Source organism: Erythrolamprus reginae, chromosome 1 (genome assembly GCF_031021105.1).
Source record: "Erythrolamprus reginae isolate rEryReg1 chromosome 1, rEryReg1.hap1, whole genome shotgun sequence".
In the NCBI taxonomy this organism is placed as follows: Eukaryota; Metazoa; Chordata; class Lepidosauria; order Squamata; family Dipsadidae; genus Erythrolamprus; species Erythrolamprus reginae.
Window position 1 is genome coordinate 133,468,741 of NC_091950.1, and position 19,384 is coordinate 133,488,124.

At 39.6% G+C, this 19,384-nt stretch overlaps 1 protein-coding gene across 1 annotated transcript in view; it reads right to left on the minus strand.

Annotated features, from left to right (window-relative positions):
* Positions 1-294: 294 nt before the first annotated feature.
* CD151 (CD151 molecule (Raph blood group)) overlaps positions 295-19,384 on the minus strand; it is a 65,811-nt gene continuing 46,721 nt past the window's right edge. The window contains exons 5-8 of the mRNA XM_070765316.1: positions 16,118-16,222; positions 10,964-11,116; positions 5,570-5,656; positions 295-2,510 (exon numbers count right to left, since the gene is read on the minus strand). Coding sequence (XP_070621417.1) covers positions 2,451-2,510; positions 5,570-5,656; positions 10,964-11,116; positions 16,118-16,222 — 405 coding nt within the window. The 3' untranslated portion in view covers positions 295-2,450. The remainder of the gene's footprint in view (positions 2,511-5,569; positions 5,657-10,963; positions 11,117-16,117; positions 16,223-19,384) is intronic.

Here is a 19,384-nt window from a genome sequence, read left to right on the forward strand (position 1 = left end):
CCCGGTCCCGGTCCGCGGACCGGCGGTTGGGGACCTCTGCTCTAATGTTTAAGGAAAATATTTTAATACAGATATTATTTCAGACGAAGAAGTCAGCTGGATTTCTGAAATGCATGATCAGGGGGTAGCAGTAGAAGAATCTGTTTTATTAACCCAGAAGACAATCATATTTGAGCTAAGGAGGGCCCTAGGCAGCAGGAAAATTAAGAACCTCTCTTCTGCCCATGCTAGGAAGGTGTGTTGCTGTTACTCTTCCACTATATGTGAGGTCAATTCAGCATTACACAAGACAAATAAAGACACATTTAACTTTATTGGCCAGCAACATAACTGCATTTAAGCATGGTTAATATATACATATATTTTTAAAAGGTGGGGGAAAGAGCAGACACAGCATATCTGGTCTGCTTATGCCATGGCACTATATGACTCCCAGAAAGAAGGGGGGGAGAGGGAGAAAGCTAGCCAATGTGCATGTACATTTCAGTAGTCAAACATCATTTCAAGCTATCATAGCAGTAGTTTAGTTAATAATCCATTTCTCAAGGAACACACCATGTCATATTCAAGAAATAATTCACCCCTAATTCTAGAAATGAATTTATGTCAATAATTTAAGACCTGTCAAGCCTTTACAGTGAGAGTAGCTTTCCCCTCCCTACTCCAGTGTGAACATTTACACAGAGAAGTTCTGTCTCCTCATCGTCCCATTTGCCTTCTGGACTTTCGTCTCTTGGACTCAAAACAACATGAGTGTTTCAGATCAGAGTGAGTTAATGTTAGTTTGTAGTAAGGGTCTACAAAAGGGGAGAGAAAGAAGAGATAGATATATTTTTAAAATACTTTCTCTCACCTTTCCTCTCTTAGAGAATGAATAGTGATTTTGCAGTGGGGTGGACTGGTCCTGGCTGAAAAAGAAGTCCCTTCCTACCAATTCTGTCAAAAGAACCAATAAGGGAAGAGATGGGGAAAATGGAGAATGGTACTTACAGCCTCCACGTAAATTACACATCCGTTTCCTGCTAGGCTCCAAACCATCACAGACCTTACAAGGCAATAGTCTGTTAACTAGGGATAGGCAATCTGGTGGCCCACTATGACTATGGACTGCATCATAAAACCCAAATGCCATGGCTAATGGCCAGGGATTGTAGACACAACAACAATCCATAGTGAACACTTTAAAAAGCACACCCCAGTGCCCAATGCTGTGCATGAGGGATAAACGAGCTTTAACTAAAAGACCTTTATACCTGAAACCCAAAATGGGATGTAGGAAGGGGCAAGAAATGTTCTAGCAATGGATATATCAAGTGGACCCTGAAGAACTCTAAAGGATTGGCATCTTCTCTGGGAATTCTCCATGGGGATTGGGAAATCTAATAAATCGAGTGATGGGAGCCAGTACTTGGTCAGCCTCTTCAACAGCACCAGATGGAGTATTATTACGACTGCAAAGAAGTAGCGATCAATTTTCTGCTTTGCTGATCAATTTTTAATGATCACTTTTTAGAAAAGATACCAACATTCTCCAAAAAAAATATTTCCTGATGAAACTCACTCATAATCTAAGGTGATCAAAATTTTGGATCTCTTCCTATCAGATCATACCTGGCTGGTAAATGAAACTTCCATATCATGATAATATATTTTCCCCAAGGAAAAGAGATGGAAATGGATCTAATTCTATGAAGAATTACTACTGCATACCACAAAGTGGGATTATCTGAACAGCCTCCCTCAAGCAGGAAATTTGTTTTTGATTTTTTTTTTTTAAAGTCCAAAATTTCTAATTACGTGAACAAAATAATGTCTTCCAACACTTGGTTTGAGAAACGTCAAATAATATTCTTCTCCAGGACAAAAATATTCCTCCAAGGGGGAAAAGTGTGCAGGGTACCTTATTCATCCATCCCTGGGTAGCATCCTCTAAGGCGATTAGGAGGAAAAAAAATTCCAGTAGGAATATCTATTGACAGATAGAGCTGTCCTCTTGGGTAAGATGTCATGAAAAATTCCATATAGACACTGTACTTAGGAAAGGGAAGAAAGCATCTACTTGCACGCACACAATGCTTCATTGTCATATCTCGGAGCTCAAAGACCTTGACTGATGGTTTGGGAAAAGACAAAGGCACCATGTCCTTGGGAGCTCAGAGAATCGCTTTCAGATTGTGTGCTTGTAAAGAATTCAACCAGACTGCATTCTATAGCTCCATTACGCTGGAGTGAGAGAGGGGGGGGGGAAATGACTTAGCTAAGCAATGAATTCCCTCCTTGCTGAGTCAAGGAGGACTATTATTTCTGACAGAGGCACTGGATGATCCCAGAATAAATTCCTTGAAGCAGCAAAGTCCTGGAAAGGTTGATAGTTCTGTGCTGCCGTAGAGAAGGTCAGGGTGATGGGCTGGAAAGTGGAGGAATTGAATAGGTGGGCAATCCATGAGCTCTTAGTAAGGCTCTAATTTCAAGCTATTGTACAGACAGCAAGTAAAGCACATCCCAAATATCTAGGAGACAAAGAGAATAGAGATTAGTAAGAGGAGGGCTATAATATTAAGCCAGAAACCATAGATCTGTGGACACATGCAGTTTATTTATTTTGTTTATATTCTGCCTTTATTATTTTTGCAGATAACATAGCCAACACAATTCCTATTTTCCTCACAATGGCAACCCTGTAAGGTGTGTTGGGCTGAGAGAGAGTGATTGGTCCTAAGTCACCCCAGCAAAACCTGGATTACCTCACAGTGTGCAGATCCAAATTAATAAAAATTCTCAAGTGAACTGTACTGTTCTTAGAAGAATTGGGCTCTCTCCAGCATTTTCACAGCAAGCTTCCTTTTTTATTACAAACAAAAAACTCTCTCAAGTTATTAGAAATGTGCTGGGTGGAAGGAGATACCCAATCATGGAAAACTACTAATTTCCCAGACACTGGATGTAATTATCACAGTGGGTACCCCTCTGATGAGGGGGATTTGTAAGCAGCTGTTCAAAATCTCTCCTTTCCACAGCAGTTTGCAAATTGATTTTTTTTCTTGTGCTACATCACCACCAGAGGGCGATGTTTGACTGCTCTATAAATTTTCACCTTTTTTGAAAAAAGACACTTTATAGTTTTCCTCCCACTCACCCCAACACACACCTGAAAAGGGGGAGGGATAGAATACTGGAACTTCCATTTACACATTTTTTAAAATGCAATTTAAAATAATAGAAAAAAAAGAAGTGTCTCTGTTTTTCACTGAGGTCTAGACTGAAAAGCAAGATTCCAATCCATAAATAGGGCTGCTTGTATCATTTTTAACCCACCATCCAAGCAACATGAAATCACACGGCTATTCATACACAGTAAAAATCCTCTTTAGGCAGGGAAGTTTCTAGGTGGTAAGAGAGAGTTTATTTATTTGTTTATTTTATTTATTAAATTTATATGCCACCCCTCTCTGTAGACTCCGGGCAGCTTACAACAGTAATAGAAAAAACAATGTACAATACAAATCTAATAATTAAAACTAAAAGAGTGTAGGTCTTCAGAGACAATTATCCTCCTTTAAATACTGGCTGCCTTTAAAAAAAATAAATAAGGGGGGATAAGATCTTTGCAGAGTTTGTTCATATTCTTTGCCCTGGGGGAACACATAGCCTCCAAGTGTAAGTGACAACCACAAATCTTCAGGATCCAGAAATACTCGATTTCAAAAAAAGACACAAGGGTGAGAACATTCCAGTGCAAATATAGTGCAAAGTGAGATGGGTTTCAGCTTAAACTATTTGCTGTTGTAAAAATATAAAGTTAAGTTCAGGTCAAGACCTTTATGTATGACTGGTCGGTGTGTGGAGTTAGGTGGGCCTGGGTGAAGATTTAGAAAATAATCATTTCAATATTTTAAAGTTATTTTTGACAATAATTTGTTTGTATTTACGTACCAAATCATGATCTATCATTTATCTTGGTGTTAGGTTTTTTTAAACAAATGTTTAAAAAAATGTAACAAATGTTAATTATTATTTTTTTAAGTGCGGTTAATTTTACAGTTTTATTATGACTTTTGTGTTGTTTTCACTTTTGATAGGAACCACCCAGTGTTTGATATAAGATGGAGGGCTATATAAATGGTTATAAATAAATACCCAAACTATTCACTAAGGCTGCATTACTACAACTATTAGTCTTCTCATTCTATGCTTCAATACATTATGGCTCCGCAGACCCTAAAAACAAAGATGATAGCCATAATGGATTGCAAACAACCTATTAACAACATATACTGTTTTAGTTGAGGTATACATAAAAGCAGTGAAGGGCTACCAAAATTTTTGCTACCACACTGTGGGCGTGGTTTCTGCAGGATTCACTGCATTTTCTTTCAACATCTTTCAGTGCAAATAGGGTACTTTGGGGTGGAGCTCCATTTTCGCTACCCCACTGCATCCAGGCAGTAGCCCATCCTTACAATAAAAGCCACAATGAGTCCTGCAGTTCATTTATTTAAAATATTTTAAATATATTTATTCATTTAGAATATTTATAAAGCCTCTCACTTCTCCTTGAAATTGTATTGAATTCATTAAAGAGAATGGCACTCTTGAGAAGTACAGTGGTACCTCTACCTACAAACACCTCTACTTTACGAACTTTTCTAGATAAGAACCAGGTGTTCAAGATTTTTTTGTCTCTTCTCAAGAATTATTTTCCACTTACAAACCCGAGCCTCCGAAACTGTAATGGGAAAAGGCAGGGAGAAGACCCCATGGGGTCTCTCTAGGAATCTCCTGGGAGGAAACAGAGGCGGAAAAGGTGAGGAGAAGCCTCCATGGGGCCTCTCTAGGAATCTCCTGGGAGGAAACAGGGCCTCCACCCTCCCTGTGTTTTCCCCAATCGCACACATTATTTGCTTTCACATTGATTCCTATGGGAAAAATTGCTTCTTCTTACAAACATTTCTACTTAAGAACCTGGTCATGGAACGAATTAAGTTTGTAAGTAAAGTTTCTACTCATGTTTATTTCTAAGGCAGGGAAATAAGTAAGATTTCCTTTCATTACCATGCAATTCTAGTTTAGTAGGTTCTAGTTTAGTGAAACAACAATAACAACAACTTCCTCTTACTTCAATTGGTATATTTTTCAGAATATAAGATGCACCCTTCCCCCCCCCCCCAAAAAAAGAGGGTGTAAATCTGGTTGCATCTTATACTCCAAATGTAACTCCACCCAGCCTCTCAAATGGAGATTTCAGAGGCTGAAAAAGGCCCCTGAAACGGAGCTTCGGAAAAAAAGGCTCTGAAATCGAGGTTTCAGAAGCAGAAAAAAAGCTCACAACCAATGAACCTGTTGCTAAAATTCACCTCTCAGAACAGCAGATTGGGGGTTTTCCAGGAGGCCAATCCACCCACAATCAGCTTTTTTCTTATTTTCCTCCCAAAAAGCTAAGGTGCATCTGATACTCTGGATCACTGGACCTCTTATAGTACCAATTTTGGTTGCAGTTGACGAAATGGGCTTTCCAGGCATCCTGTCAAACTCTGAGCAGGCATAATTCAGTCTTTTGCTGGTTACATACCTGTACAAATGCAATGCTGAGCCCCACTGCTCCAATAATTATCAAGTGTTCCTGGATAAAGTTTCCCAGCTTAGTGATACATCCACCCTGAGGATAAAACATTGAGATGATGTTACTTTTCATGCCTATCTTCTTAAGCTGTTTTTATCTTCTCATACTGTACAATGTCATATCCTTCAAGACACAAACATATGAATGGATGAGGAAAAACACAGGTTGATACTTGTGGCAAAACTGTCATCAACTTGAGAATCATCCCCATCTCCTGATAAGATCTCTATACAACTGTGTATTGAGTGGGTTTAAGAAGGTCCAAGTATTGGGAAAGTATTGGGAAAACCTAGGGGAATCATCAAAACCCTAAAAAAGCAAAAAGTATTTTGGACGTGATGAGGCACCCAGAAAAATACAGCATGCTTTACTTAATCCGCCAAGGTCCAGGCAGTAAAAGAACATCATGGATTCAAAATCTAAGAGACTAGGCTTGGACAAAACTCAACAACACTTTTTCGTGCAGCTGTGGATCAAAATAGGATTGTCAACATCCAATGATGGATATGAAGAACCAGGAGTATAACCCTAACTCTAACAAAGCTTGATACATAATCTGGGATCAGCAAAGCCTAGCATTTCTGGAAAATATTACATTTGATGTCTTACTTCAGAGGTTCCCAAACTTGGCAACTTTACAATTCCCAGAATTCTCCTATGCAATGGATGGAAACTGACCAAGGAGAGATTCAACCTGGAAATAAGGAAGAACTTTCTGACGGTGAGGGCGATCAACCAATGGAATGGTCTAACACATGGCAACTCCAAATCTCAACTAGCAACTAGAATTCTAGAAGTTGAAGTCCACAAGTCTTAAAGTGACCAAGTTTCAAGAACTCTGTCTTACCTGCTCCTCCCTCAGACCTTCCAAGATCTTGCAGACATAGAAACAATACCAGGATATGTGATTGCATGTTACAATCCGAGCATATATTCTATTTTTTTTTACAGACAACTGGGGAATGTCCGACTGTTCATTATTCATTTCATAACCATGCACCCCAGTAGAGATATAAGATATGTCCCATGATTTTAAAACTGAGCCTGTAGGAATGCTGAGATGATCTAAGGTCAGATCCTTCTTCGGCCTTGAAGCTGCTAGATGCCCTCAAACCCACTGGCTATTTAGCCTCATGTTTCTTGCAATCTAATTCTTGCAAAGGTAAAAACAAGTGATTATGGAGTCATGAATTGTCCCTTTCCATCTTATCTTCCTTATCAATTGCCTCCCAGGGCTATACAACTGCAGAGGAATAAATTAAGTAGCATAACCCCCCCCCCCCCCCCCAAGTAGTCTTTCTCTTTAGGTTCTCAACCTATTTATGGCAGGTCAGATTCAAATACTGGCCGGAAGGAAATCTCATCAACAGGAAATTGTTCATTATTGTTACTAAGTCTTTGGGAACATTACTTATTTTAAAGGTTGTATAAAGTTGCCCTGTTGAGCATTTGGAGCAAAAATAAGCCAGTGTCTTTTGACAATTTAAAAATAGCCCATTTTATTATTACCAAACTTTTGTGAATTGGAAGAAGTGACCTGCAATCCATGAAAGTTTATACCAGTGATTTTCAACCTTTTTTGAGCCGCGGCAAGTTTATTACATTTACGAAACCCTGGGGCACATTGAGCGGGGTGGGGTGGCTAAAAAAAGTTTGGACAAAAGAATTCTCTCTCTCTCCCTTCCTTCCTCTTTCTTTCTCTCTCTCCATCCCTCTTTCTTTCTCTTCCTTCCTTCCTCTCTTTTTTGCTCTCTTTCTCTCCCTCCTTACCTCCCTCTATGTCTTTCTCTCCTGCTTTCTTTCTCTCTTTTGCTCTCTCTCTTTTGCTCTCTCTGCTTTCTTTCTCTTGTTCTTTCTCTCTCTCTTGCTTTCTTTCTCTCTCTCTCTCTTGCTTTCTTTCTTTCTCTTTCTCTCTCTCTTGCTTTCTTTCTCTCTCTGAGCTTCGCGGCACACCTGACCATGTCTCGCGGCACACTGGTTGAAAAACACTGGTTTATACAATAATAAACTGGGTAGTCTTTTAAAGTAGCCCAGCTCTCTTAGTTATTTTTTTTTTAATTATACAGCAGCAATGATGGAAGGAAGGTTCACAATTTAGAAACAAAGACAGAGAGAGGAAATAGATGCAGGAAAAATATAGGGAAAATCCAGATAAAGGTGATGGAATTTTCCTTCAGAAGAACCTCTTTCCCCCAACATTTTAGATAATGGGCTAAAAAAAATGTCCCCTGGGTTCAGCAGTTAGCAGTTGTGCCCTGAGGCAAAGTTTGGTCTGCCTCTGCATGACCAAAACAAGCTTAGTTGCAGAAGTTATTCATGTGCCTTCATGTCCCTTAATCCTCTCCTGAGCCCCCACTGAAAGGGACTGCTTGATCATCATCATCCAGCAAAGTATGGTACAGGCTGAAAGCATCAACCAGCTTGGTGGGGAAATGGAATTTTGCACTTAAATCAATTCTAAAGGCTTGGAGTAGAAATGTGCATGTTGAAATACATACACAAACCTAACCCAAATCGTCTTCACTGAAGACCGCATAGAAAAAACAATCTGTGACCTCAAACCTTCCCTATCTGCTGGACCAGACAGTCTCTGTGCATACTTCCTAAGGAAACTTTCTTCTGCTCTCGCTGAACCCCTAAGCATTATCTTCCAAAAATCCTTCAGGACCAGCACGCTCCCCAAGCTGTGGTCAAAAGCAGTAGTCATCCCCATTTTAAAAAAAGGAGACCCTTCACTAGTGGACAACTACAGATCAATATCTCTCTGTTTCGTCCCTTGTAAAATCATGGAATCAATTATAAATCGATCAAAATCACCCTCTACTTAGAATCTAATAACCTACTCTCAAACAAACAATTTGGATTCAGAAAGAAATTATCCTGTAACCTACAACTACTTCACTGCAAAAACATTTGGACTACCTCCTCAACCAAGGAAAATCCATTGATGCAATTTATATAGACTTTTGCAAAGCCTTCGACTCAGTGGTCCACGACAAACTACTCCTAAAACTCAAATCCTGTGGCATCTCAGGACTCCTCCACAACTGGATTACTGCATTCCTGTCTAACAGGCAACAAATTGTCAAAATTGGTAGCGCCATCTCCACCCCTGTCCCTGTCATAAGTGGCGTTCCCCAGGGAAGCGTACTAGGTCTTACTCTCTTCATTCTCTACATCAATGACCTCTGTGACCATATCGAAAGCAACTGTGTTCTTTTTGCCGACGATGTGAAACTTTTCAACACCACTGACAACACACTCACTCTCCAAACAGACCTGGACTTTGTCTCAGACTGGTCTAACACCTGGCAACTTCAAATATCAACCAACAAATACTCTACCCTCTACATCTGCAAAAAGAATCCAAACCGCACAAACAAACTGAATAAACAATCTCTCACTGCCAACCCACACTCAGTAAAAGACCTTGGAATACTAATATCGAATGACCTAAGTGCTAAAGCCCACTGCAACAATATCGCCAAAAAAGGTTATGAACTCCAAATACGAACTGAATAATCAAATTATCACAGATAACCCCCACTCGGTTAAAGACCTCAGTATACTAATAACACAAGATTTAAGTGCCAAAGCCCACTGCAACAACATAGCCAAGAAGGCTTCAAGAGTTGTAAACCTAATCCTACGCAGCTTCTGCTCAGGCAATCTCACACTACTTACAAGAGCCTACAAAACTTTTGCCAGACCCATCCTAGACTACTGCTCATCTGTCTGGAACCCACATCTCAGACATCAATACCCTTGAAAATGTCCAAAGATATTTCACCAGAAGAGCCCTTCACTCCTCCACTCGAAACAGAATATCCTACGAAAATAGACTAACAATCCTGGGCCTAGAAAGCCTAGAACTACGGCGCCTGAACAAGATCTAAGTATTGCCCACAAGATCATATGCTGCAATGTCCTGCCTCTCGGCGACTACTTCAGCTTCAACCACAACAACACAAGAGCACACAACAGATTTAAACTTAATATTAACGGCTCCAAATTTGACTGTAAAAAATATGACTTCAGTAACCGAGTTGTTGAAGCATGGAACTCATTACTGGACTCCATAGTGTCATCCCCAAACCCCCAATACTTTACCCTTAGATTATCCACGGTTGACCTATCCAGATTCCTAAGAGGTCAGTAAAGGGTGAGTACAAGTGCACTAGAGTGCCTTCCGTCCCCTGTCCTATTGCTCTCCTATATCTCTTATACCTTTCTTCTATTCCTATATCTCTTCTTCTATTCTTTCGTTGATATGTTCTATTCCTATATCTTCTCTTCTATTCTTTCTTAGATATATTTTACTATGAGTATATCCTCTATATAACCTTCATTGTGTATTTTACTATGTGTATACCCACTAAAATCCTCATTGTGTATTGAACAAAATCAATCAATCAATATATACATGATATATATGCATATAAATACTGTACATACACACACACACACACATCGCTACTCTTCACACCGAAAAGTTTATATGCACAATAAAACAGAAGAAAAATACTCTTTAGGGTGAGTTCGCTTTCGGATATTCCCATTTGTTTTCTTAAAACACCACTGTTTTCTTTCAGAATGCTTCTCCCATTTCTAGCATATAGTCCTGGCTTTCCCTGTTGGTGTCTCCTTCAAATCCGAACCATACTGGCTTAGTGAAGATCAGAGAGGTGCCACTGTCCAGCTAGGGTAAACTTCTTGGCCTTGCAGGACCCTGCTAAGGAATATCTAAGTATCTATTTGCTTACATTTACTTCTCTGTATTAATCAAGATAAATATAGATGGTCCTCAAATTACGACCACAATGGAGCCCAACATTTATGTTGTTAAGTGAGACATTTAAGTGAGTTTTGCCCCATTTTATGATTTTGCCACAGTTGTTACGTGAGTCATTGCAGTTGATCAGTTAGTAACCCAGTTGTTAAGTGAATCTGACTCCCCCATTGACTTTGCTTGTCAGAAGATCACAAAAGGTGATCACATGATTTCGGGACACAGCAACGGTCATAAGTATGAACCAGTTGCCAAGCATTTCATGGGGAAACTGCAAAGGTCATAACTCAGAAACACGGCCGTCAGTCACTTTTTCAGTGCCGTTGTAAATTTGAACGGTCACTAAATGAACTGTTGTAAGTCAGGGACTACCTGTACTGTGGTATAATTCTAGGTGGAGGTTGTTATGATGTTCAAATGGATAATGACTAAGGTATGATTGATCAAAGAGCATAATCAGTCAATGGTTTCATCAGTGTTTTCTTAACACAATGATAACTGGAGAAGGCCTGGTTTTGTCTGGTTTCTTTTTAATTTGCCTTTTTTTTTTTTACCTCTTTGTAGATATTTGAAGGATGATCTCTTCTACCACAGGTATCAGTCATCGTCTTGCAGCAGCTGTCCGGGACCTTCCTTCCTTCCTTTTCAATTTTTAACCAATAGCTGTCACTCCAGTCTGTATAATTATGACTGCCACAGCACTTAAACTGAAAAACACAAGCAATAAGGCATTGTGAGAAAACTAAGATTGCATGACGTATTGCCCAAAATTACATTTCATGCCTTTGACAACACCTCCTTCAAGTACGCACAACTTGTAGCCACATTTCATAAAAAGGTCAGTACGCAACAACCCACCAGCCAGACAACTAAACAAAAATGTTTTGTTTTTTAAGCTTCTTGTTGCCATTATGTAGTTACAAGGCTATGCATCTCTTCCCACAAGTTCACTTTGTTTCTGGAGGATTACAATGTCTCTTTTCAGTTTGGGAACGAGAAAAATGTGTATTAGTACAGTTTAGAAAGCCTTTTTTTTTAAAAAAAGAACTTTCTAAAAAAAACCAAAAACCTGCCCTGGAAAGTCTTCTGCCCTCTTCTCCTTTTTTGTTGTGGTTAGCTCTGGCCCAGTTCCTGCCCCAAGGACTGTGGATATAGGGGAGACATCCACATGCTGCAGGCCTGTTTTGCCCCCACCCCCCGGTGGAATCTGCTGATGAAGGCTCCTCTGACCAAGAAGACATGAGTGAAAGGGAGGAGGAGAGTGTGGCAGGCAGCTCAGAAGGAGATCAATTATCTAGCTCCTCCTTGGATTCAGAACAAGAGTTAATGATACAGCCACGCATGCGGAGAGCGATGCATAGGCAACAACAACTGAGAGATTATTATCAAAGAAAATGAGGCCACCTGTGGTTGGGTGGGGCTGTGGTAATTAGTGAGGCTGCTATAAAGAGCAGCCTGTGGGTTTGGCCATTGTGGAGGATTATCTGATCCTTGTGTTTCGTGACTGCTTTACTGACTTTGACTTTGTGTGTGCTGATTTTTCCCCGCTTTGAAACTAAACCAGAGCAAAGTGTGTTTCACTTTGTGAAAGAAGAAGGACTGTGAATTGCCTCACAGCTGCAAGCTAAGTATCACAGAACTGATAAGGGACTTGTACAAATTACCAGTTTGTTTGGAGACGAGTGCTCTTTGCTATACCAAAAGAGGGCTTGGTTTAAGTGGATTTTCATTATAAAGAACATTGTTTTGAATTTTCAAACGTGTGCGTGTCTGAAATTTGTACCTGTGAATTTTTGGGAGGAGTCTACCAGAGAGCCCGACAGAACATTTTGTAAATGTTTTTCTATTAAAAATAGAATTGTTATTATTAGAAAGCCCTACATGCCTTGGGATCCATGAGGGATCAACTTTTCCAAGAATCTCTACCAACTAAGTCAAGCACATTGTGCCTGCTGCAGTCAGACAAAGAATGTTGGCCGGTGGGGACTAGAAGATGGACCTTTCCTTCAGTGACCCCTGCTCTACGGAGCATTGTCCTTCAGAGATCAGAATGGCCCCAGTCCTGGTCTTTCGTAAGGGCTTAAAAACCTGCCTATATTCCAAAGCCGGAGGGGTGGGGCTGAATCAGGGATGAAATCCAAAAATGTTTACTACCGGTTCTGTAGGCGTGGCTTGGTGAACGTGGCGTGGCTTGGAGGGCATGGCAGGAGAAGGATTCTGCAAAATCCCCATTCCTGAGGGAAGGATATTGCAAGATCTCCATTCCCACCCCACTCTGGGACCAGCCAGAGATGGTATTTGCCGGTTCTCCGAACTAGAAGCATAGAAACATAGAAGACTGACAGTAGAAAAAGACCTCATGGTCCATCTAGTCTGCCCTTATACTATTTCCTGTATTTTATCTTACAATGGATATATGATTATCCCAGGCATGTTTAAATTCAGTTACTGTGGATTTATCAACCACGTCTGCTGGAAGTTTGTTCCAAGGATCTACTACTCTTTCAGTGAAATAATATTTTCTCATGTTGCTTTTGATCCTTCCCCCAACTAACTTCAGATTGTGTCCCCTTGTCCTTGTGTTCACTTTCCTATTAAAAACACTTCCCTCCTGAACCTTATTTAACCCTTTAACATATTTAAATGTTTCGATCATGTCCCCCCTTTTCCTTCTGTCCTCCAGACTACCCTTACTTTCCAAACTACCCTTACTTTCCACTACTGAATTCTCCAAACTACTCAAACTTTCCGCTACCAGTTCTCCAGAACCCGTCAGAACTTGCTGGATTTCACCCTGGGCTGAATATGTCAAGGGGCTGTGTTTTCTGGGCTATATTGCTAATAGGCCAAATAGCGTGCTCTTGTGTAGCTTAAATTGGAGGTTGTCAATGTTTTTTAAGTGGATTTAACTGTTTTTATGGCTTTAAAATGTTTAATTGTAATATATTTTCTGAACTTTAACTGCCCAGTGACTGAGAAGGGTGGCCACAGAAATTGAAAAAACGAACAAGCACCCTCTGAGAGAGACGTAAGGAAAACAGTGAACCTCCCTCTCACACTGAATACTTCATCTCTGTACAACAGGGGTGTCAAATTTGCGGCCTATGGGCTGGACGCATCACTTGCTTGCTACGCCCACCTCCATTTTAGCGAAGGGGGGAAATTCTCGATATACCACGTGATGGCAATGCGACGACACAAGTTTGACACCCCTGCTGCAGAGGAATACCTGGAACTAATGAAGCCTTGACCTAGATACAAATACCCAATATTAAGAATCTCTTTCAGTAGTGCTGGAAGATATTAGCTCCTACTGTTAAATATAGGTTTGGTTGGGTCACTTTTGCTTCGCATCCATGGGCATATGCTGGCCTCCATCGGTTTGTTCAATCAATGAATAAATCACTTCAGTTGTTCTCACTATATCAAGCTACACTCCCTGCAAGCGGACGATATATCGGCTGGGTGTGGAAGAATCCTTGCTGAAAAATGCAATTCCCTGTAGAGACAAGGCATGCTCAAGCATTTCTGGTCAATTATGGTCAAAAGGAGTCTCCTCCCTTCCTTGTACAGTCTTTTTCCATCTGATATCATGATTACACAGAAGTATCCCAAGCTTCCAGTTTGTGGCATGAATCCAGAATACATATATGTATTATCTCTGAGCACATTCAGAGCAGCTTATTCCCTGTGCTGTTATACTGCTAGGCAGCAATCTCATTCATGCTGGGAAGTTACACAAATGGAGCTGGATTTATTTCTGAACAGTTTGGGACATGTGCTGAGTGATCCCTCCACTATCACACACACTCTGCCCTACTGCCCTAACAGCAGAACCTTTCATTCACTGCAAATTGTCTAAGGATAGACGTTAGGATGATATTCCTGTTTAGACTTGGTGTACCGGTGGCTTATAGCAACACACTTTTGCAAGCGTTGAAATTAAACAGAGTGATTTTATAAACTGAAGAGCAGAAACAGCTATTTTCCTATCAGCAGTTTCTAAAAATAAAAAAAAGATGAATAGGACTTCCCACCAGTTGGGAAAATGCCCTCAATCTTATTCTTTCAAATGAATTACTCAGTATGTTCCCAAATCATAGCCCCCGTACCTTAAAAATGTCTAACCATGTCCAATATGATCATCTAAATTCTAAAATAACCAGATATATTGATCTGAAGCCCTGCTGCAGTGGTCAAAAGAAGATGAGGCACATCCCCACCCCCTTCACTCTCTGAGAGAACTGTGCTCCTCTGTTAATTACATTTTATGCCATAGGTCTCTGTAACTGGAGATTAATAGCTGCAAGAAAAATACTTGACAATCAGGAAGTGATTTACCACTTTTACTCAACAAAGACGCATCTGTTTTTCTAGTTTTGTCATGCTACGGGACTATTAAATGGTCGAGGGTGGAAATAAGAACTGGAGAGGTATTCCAGTGATCTGATCATTAAACAGAGCCACCAGATTATTTTACCCAGCTACTTTTGTGCCTCTCCTTTGGGATCGGCTGTTTCACGGATGAGGCAAGAGTGCTAAAAATATTCAATCCTTTATTGGACCAGGGAAAGTCAACACAGAAGGCATGGGAAAGTTATCTATGTGTGGCACATTCACAAGTGCCCTGCCCTTAGAAAAGATAATTTAAACAGAGTTCTTTGGTAGAAATGCAGACCCCCTTCAGATGTTACTTGAAAATAAGTGGGACTAAAGCTACCAATGTCACCTACATTCTGGGTAAACAAAAGCCCCATCAATTGGCAGTAGTCAAGTCCATCAGCTCTTTTTTGAGTACTCAAGTACACTCTCCTTGCCTTTCGAAAGCTGCTTAAAACCGACCTCTGCCACCAGGCATGGGGGAACTGAGATACACTTCCCCCTAGGCCTTTACAATTTTATGCATGGTATGTCTGTATGTATGATTGGTTTTTATATAATGGGTTTTTAACTGTTTTTAGTATTGGATTTTGTTATATACTGTTTTATTGCTGTTGTTAGCCGCCCCAAGTCTGCGGAGAGGGGCGGCATACAAATCCAATAAATAAATAAATAATAAATAAATAAAATTATTTTTGAGTGCTAAATAATCAAATGCTGTTGAAAGGAAAGCCCACATTATGACTTCTGTTCAAGGAAAAACCCAGGGATCCAGGATGAGTAGAAACAATATTCTGGCCAAAAACCACAGCAGGTCAAAACCAACGGTATCTGCATGAATAAAAGTAGACCCAGAAAACATGCCTCAAAGATACCAGAGTCTGAAGACAGGGGAAAAGCACTATTTTATTTTCTGCCATGATAGATAAATAAATACATAAATAAAAATAAATTCCGTTTTTCCCATTTCTTCCCCTAGAATCTGTGGTTCTCAACCCCTTAATACACTTCCTTCATGTTGTGGTGGCTCCCAACCATAAGTCTAGCGCCAATTCTCTCAACAGAGCTTTAAGCTGATTAGCAGGAAGATCACAGGGACACCACCCACCCCCTGTGAAAGCCTGATTGGTCGGATTGTAAAAATAGGTTCTAAAACGCCAGAATAGAAGCTTTAGTTCCTAACACCATGGGAAATTTGTCTTTTCCCATAGTCTTAGGCAACTTCTGTGAAGCACTTGTTCGACCCCCAAAGGGGTCTCCATCCCCCAGGTTGAAAACCAATGCCCCAGGTGTTACTCTGTATTAATCTCTTAATTTCTTAAACATACCTCCTGCTGAAGTTTGTCCACCGCATTAGTCACTCTCTCTTCTCCTGACTTCCTATACTTCTTGATTATCGTGTCTCTCAGATTTTCCTTCAGCTCGTTGTTCAGCTATACAGAACAGGAAATCAACAATGGGATCAGAAATAAGACATAGCAATATGGTTCTTCAACCCAGTTCCCTGTGTAACAACTGTTACAAATTGTTCTGAGAGAATTTTCATCTGATACAAAATGGCTCCCGGAACTTGGGAGCCCAATTTGGCAAATATAAAGTTAGCAAACTGAGCAAGGTGGATAGCTTGAAATGGTGCGCAAACTGAATGCTCCAGAACAGGCTTTTTGAACAAGCGTCTTGCACCCTCTAAATCAGGGGTAGGGAACGTTGGCTCTTCTATGACTTGTGGACTTCAACTCCCAGGATTCCTGAGCCAATCATTCTAGTTCAGAGAATTGTGGACTTCAACTCCCAGGATTCCTGAGCCAATCATTCTAGTTCAGAGAATTCTGGGAGTTGAAGTCCACAAGTCATAGAAGAGCCAACGTTCCCTACCCCTGCTCTAAATCCTTCCCTGAGTGGATAGTTTTAATTACAAAGAATTTTTCTTATTATTTTCTCCCCACTAAAAAAGAACATACACCATATAGGTCAACTTAATAAACATATGTCATCTACTAAATATTATTAATATTACTTAATTTCAACTTACAAATATATAAATGGAAATAGGACATCAACACAATTTACTGTAAAAAGAGTTACAAGTTCAATGTATTGTTTTGTCTGTCTGTATTTATTTCTCCTTTTTTCTTTTTGCTGTTCGTTTTGTTTGTATGGTTTTGTTTAAAGTTTGTACAGTATTTTAATGTTTTAAATGTTCTTTTTTTAATGTTTATATTCAATAAAAATTTATTTTTATACATTAATACTACTTCATTTTACATCTGTTACTCTCAGTATGTGTCATTAATCTCATGCTGCCTCCCTTGTCTAATTTCGTCACTCGGTTTACACAGATTGTTTCGTTCTCCGGTTAATTTTTAATGCTATTATTTACTTCCTCTGCTAGTTAGTCTCTCTTGCTTAATACGTCAAAGCCATTGCTCTTCATTCATTTCTTTAATTCCTTAAACCCCCCCCCCTTCATTTTTCTTTTTCTAAACCTGATTCCTCATAACTAAATGCCCCCGAAAATTCGACAATTACTTATTCTAAGAAATTGTCAATTCATATTAAATATTTTAGATACTTTTCCAATTTCAAAACTTAGACATTCGTTGTTCATTATATTATGTCTTTCCCTCTAATGCTTTAGATATAATATTTTAACTATTTCCACAAATCCAATTTGTTTCAATCTATAAAATAATTATTTTTTCCCAAAATTACTTCATTATATAATTAATTACCCTTTAAATATGTATATTAAATTTAATTTTTAAATAAGATTAATCAATGTCAATGTCAAGTTGTTAACAGCCATTGCTAATTTGGGAAGTTGAACAAGACCCATTATTTTTATTAACCCTGTCAGCTAAGATAATTTAACTATAGAATGTCAAATGCCCAAACTACAAATTTGCTGTCTAAACTAGTACATTGTTATGCAAGTACTTGAGAAGTGTATCTGGAAAAAAGCCAAGGTCAATATTGTGCATTTTCAATTCAGCGATAAGCCTTAAACCCCATCAGACAGCATATCATCTTGGTTATGTCCAAAACACCTTTTTATTTGGATACCAAAGGTTTTAGAGCAGAAAAATCAGGGGGAAATGCAAAACAGAATAGCTTAACAATACTAGAAGAAAACATTTTTAAAAGCCTCCCGTTAACCCATGCCATGCAGAAAAACAAAAGCAGATTACCTGTGGGTTGATAAGGGAAAACTGCAGCATCACAAAGAGGCAGCAAAAATAAACACACATACACACAGTTTATAGAGCCAGTGAGGGAAGAAATACAAAAGGCAACAGAAAAAAACCCAATTCCTTGAGTCTTTGAAGAGAGGACATAAAGTTTGCCAAAGAAAAATTAGCAGAGGGAGTAAATGAAGCTTATAAGACCAAGATGATTCCCACAATCACTAAAAATCCACAAAGAGTAAAGATGTCAACATTCCATGCCTTCCTCCTTTTATCCACCCCCATCATCAATGCTTGCCATGCATTCCTTTAGCTTCCAGTCCATTTTCACATATAGGTGATACCACAGATTCTGCAATCTGCACAAGGGATGGGACCAGGATTTCCTAGTCATTCCAGCACTACGATATTTTATTTTACCAGCATTAACCATACTTATCATTTCAACACCTGACGTTTTAATGCTGCTAATTCCTGTACAAATCATAGGATTTTTAAAATAATCCATATTTGCATTATGGATTAAAGTGACAGTTCAGAGTCCCAAATCAAGCCATGACCAAATTATTAAGCACCTACAGATGGCAAACCTCCATATTTTTCCACCTAATCTGATCCATTGCACTGCATTTGCTGGAAAAAGCCAATGTGGAATTGTATAGTTTGAGCCGCGGTGGCGCAGTAGAATCAGAGAGTTGGAAGGGACCTCGAGGGTCATCGAGTCCAACCCCCTGCTCAATGCAGGATACATTAAACCATCCCAGAAAGATGACTGTCCAGTCTCAGTTTGAAGACCTCCAGTGAAGGCGAGCCCACCACCTCCTGTGACAACCTGTTCCACTGGTTTATCACCCTTACTGTTAGAAAGTTTTTTCTGATATCTAATCTACATCTACTCCCTTGCAGTAGTTAGAGTGCAGTACTGCAGGCTACTTCTGCTAACTGCCAGCTGCCTGCAATTCGGCAGTTTGAATTTCACCAGGCTCAAGGTTGACTCAGCCTTCCATCCTTCTGAGGTGGATGAAATGAGGATCCAGATTGTTGTGGGCAATCTGATGATTCTGTGTAAACCACTTAAGGGCTGTAAAGCACCATAAAGCGGTATATATGTCTAAGTGCTAGTGCACCTGAACATTTGTGTTTGCTTGCCCAAATTAGTTTGTTTGGGCACAGCTTGCTATACAAACAAAGATACCAAGCAAACAGGATTTATCTTGTTGTGTGAACCAAAATAATTGTGTCATGTATTCTGTTCAGGTCACATTCAGGTTAAGGCTGGTTTATTTATTGAGTAATAAAGCTGTTGCAAACCCACTATTGAGATCAGCAGTCTCTACATTTATTATGAAAACATGCACCAATCAGGACAATATTTTTTTAAAAAGACAACTATCAAGCATTTTTTTCTTT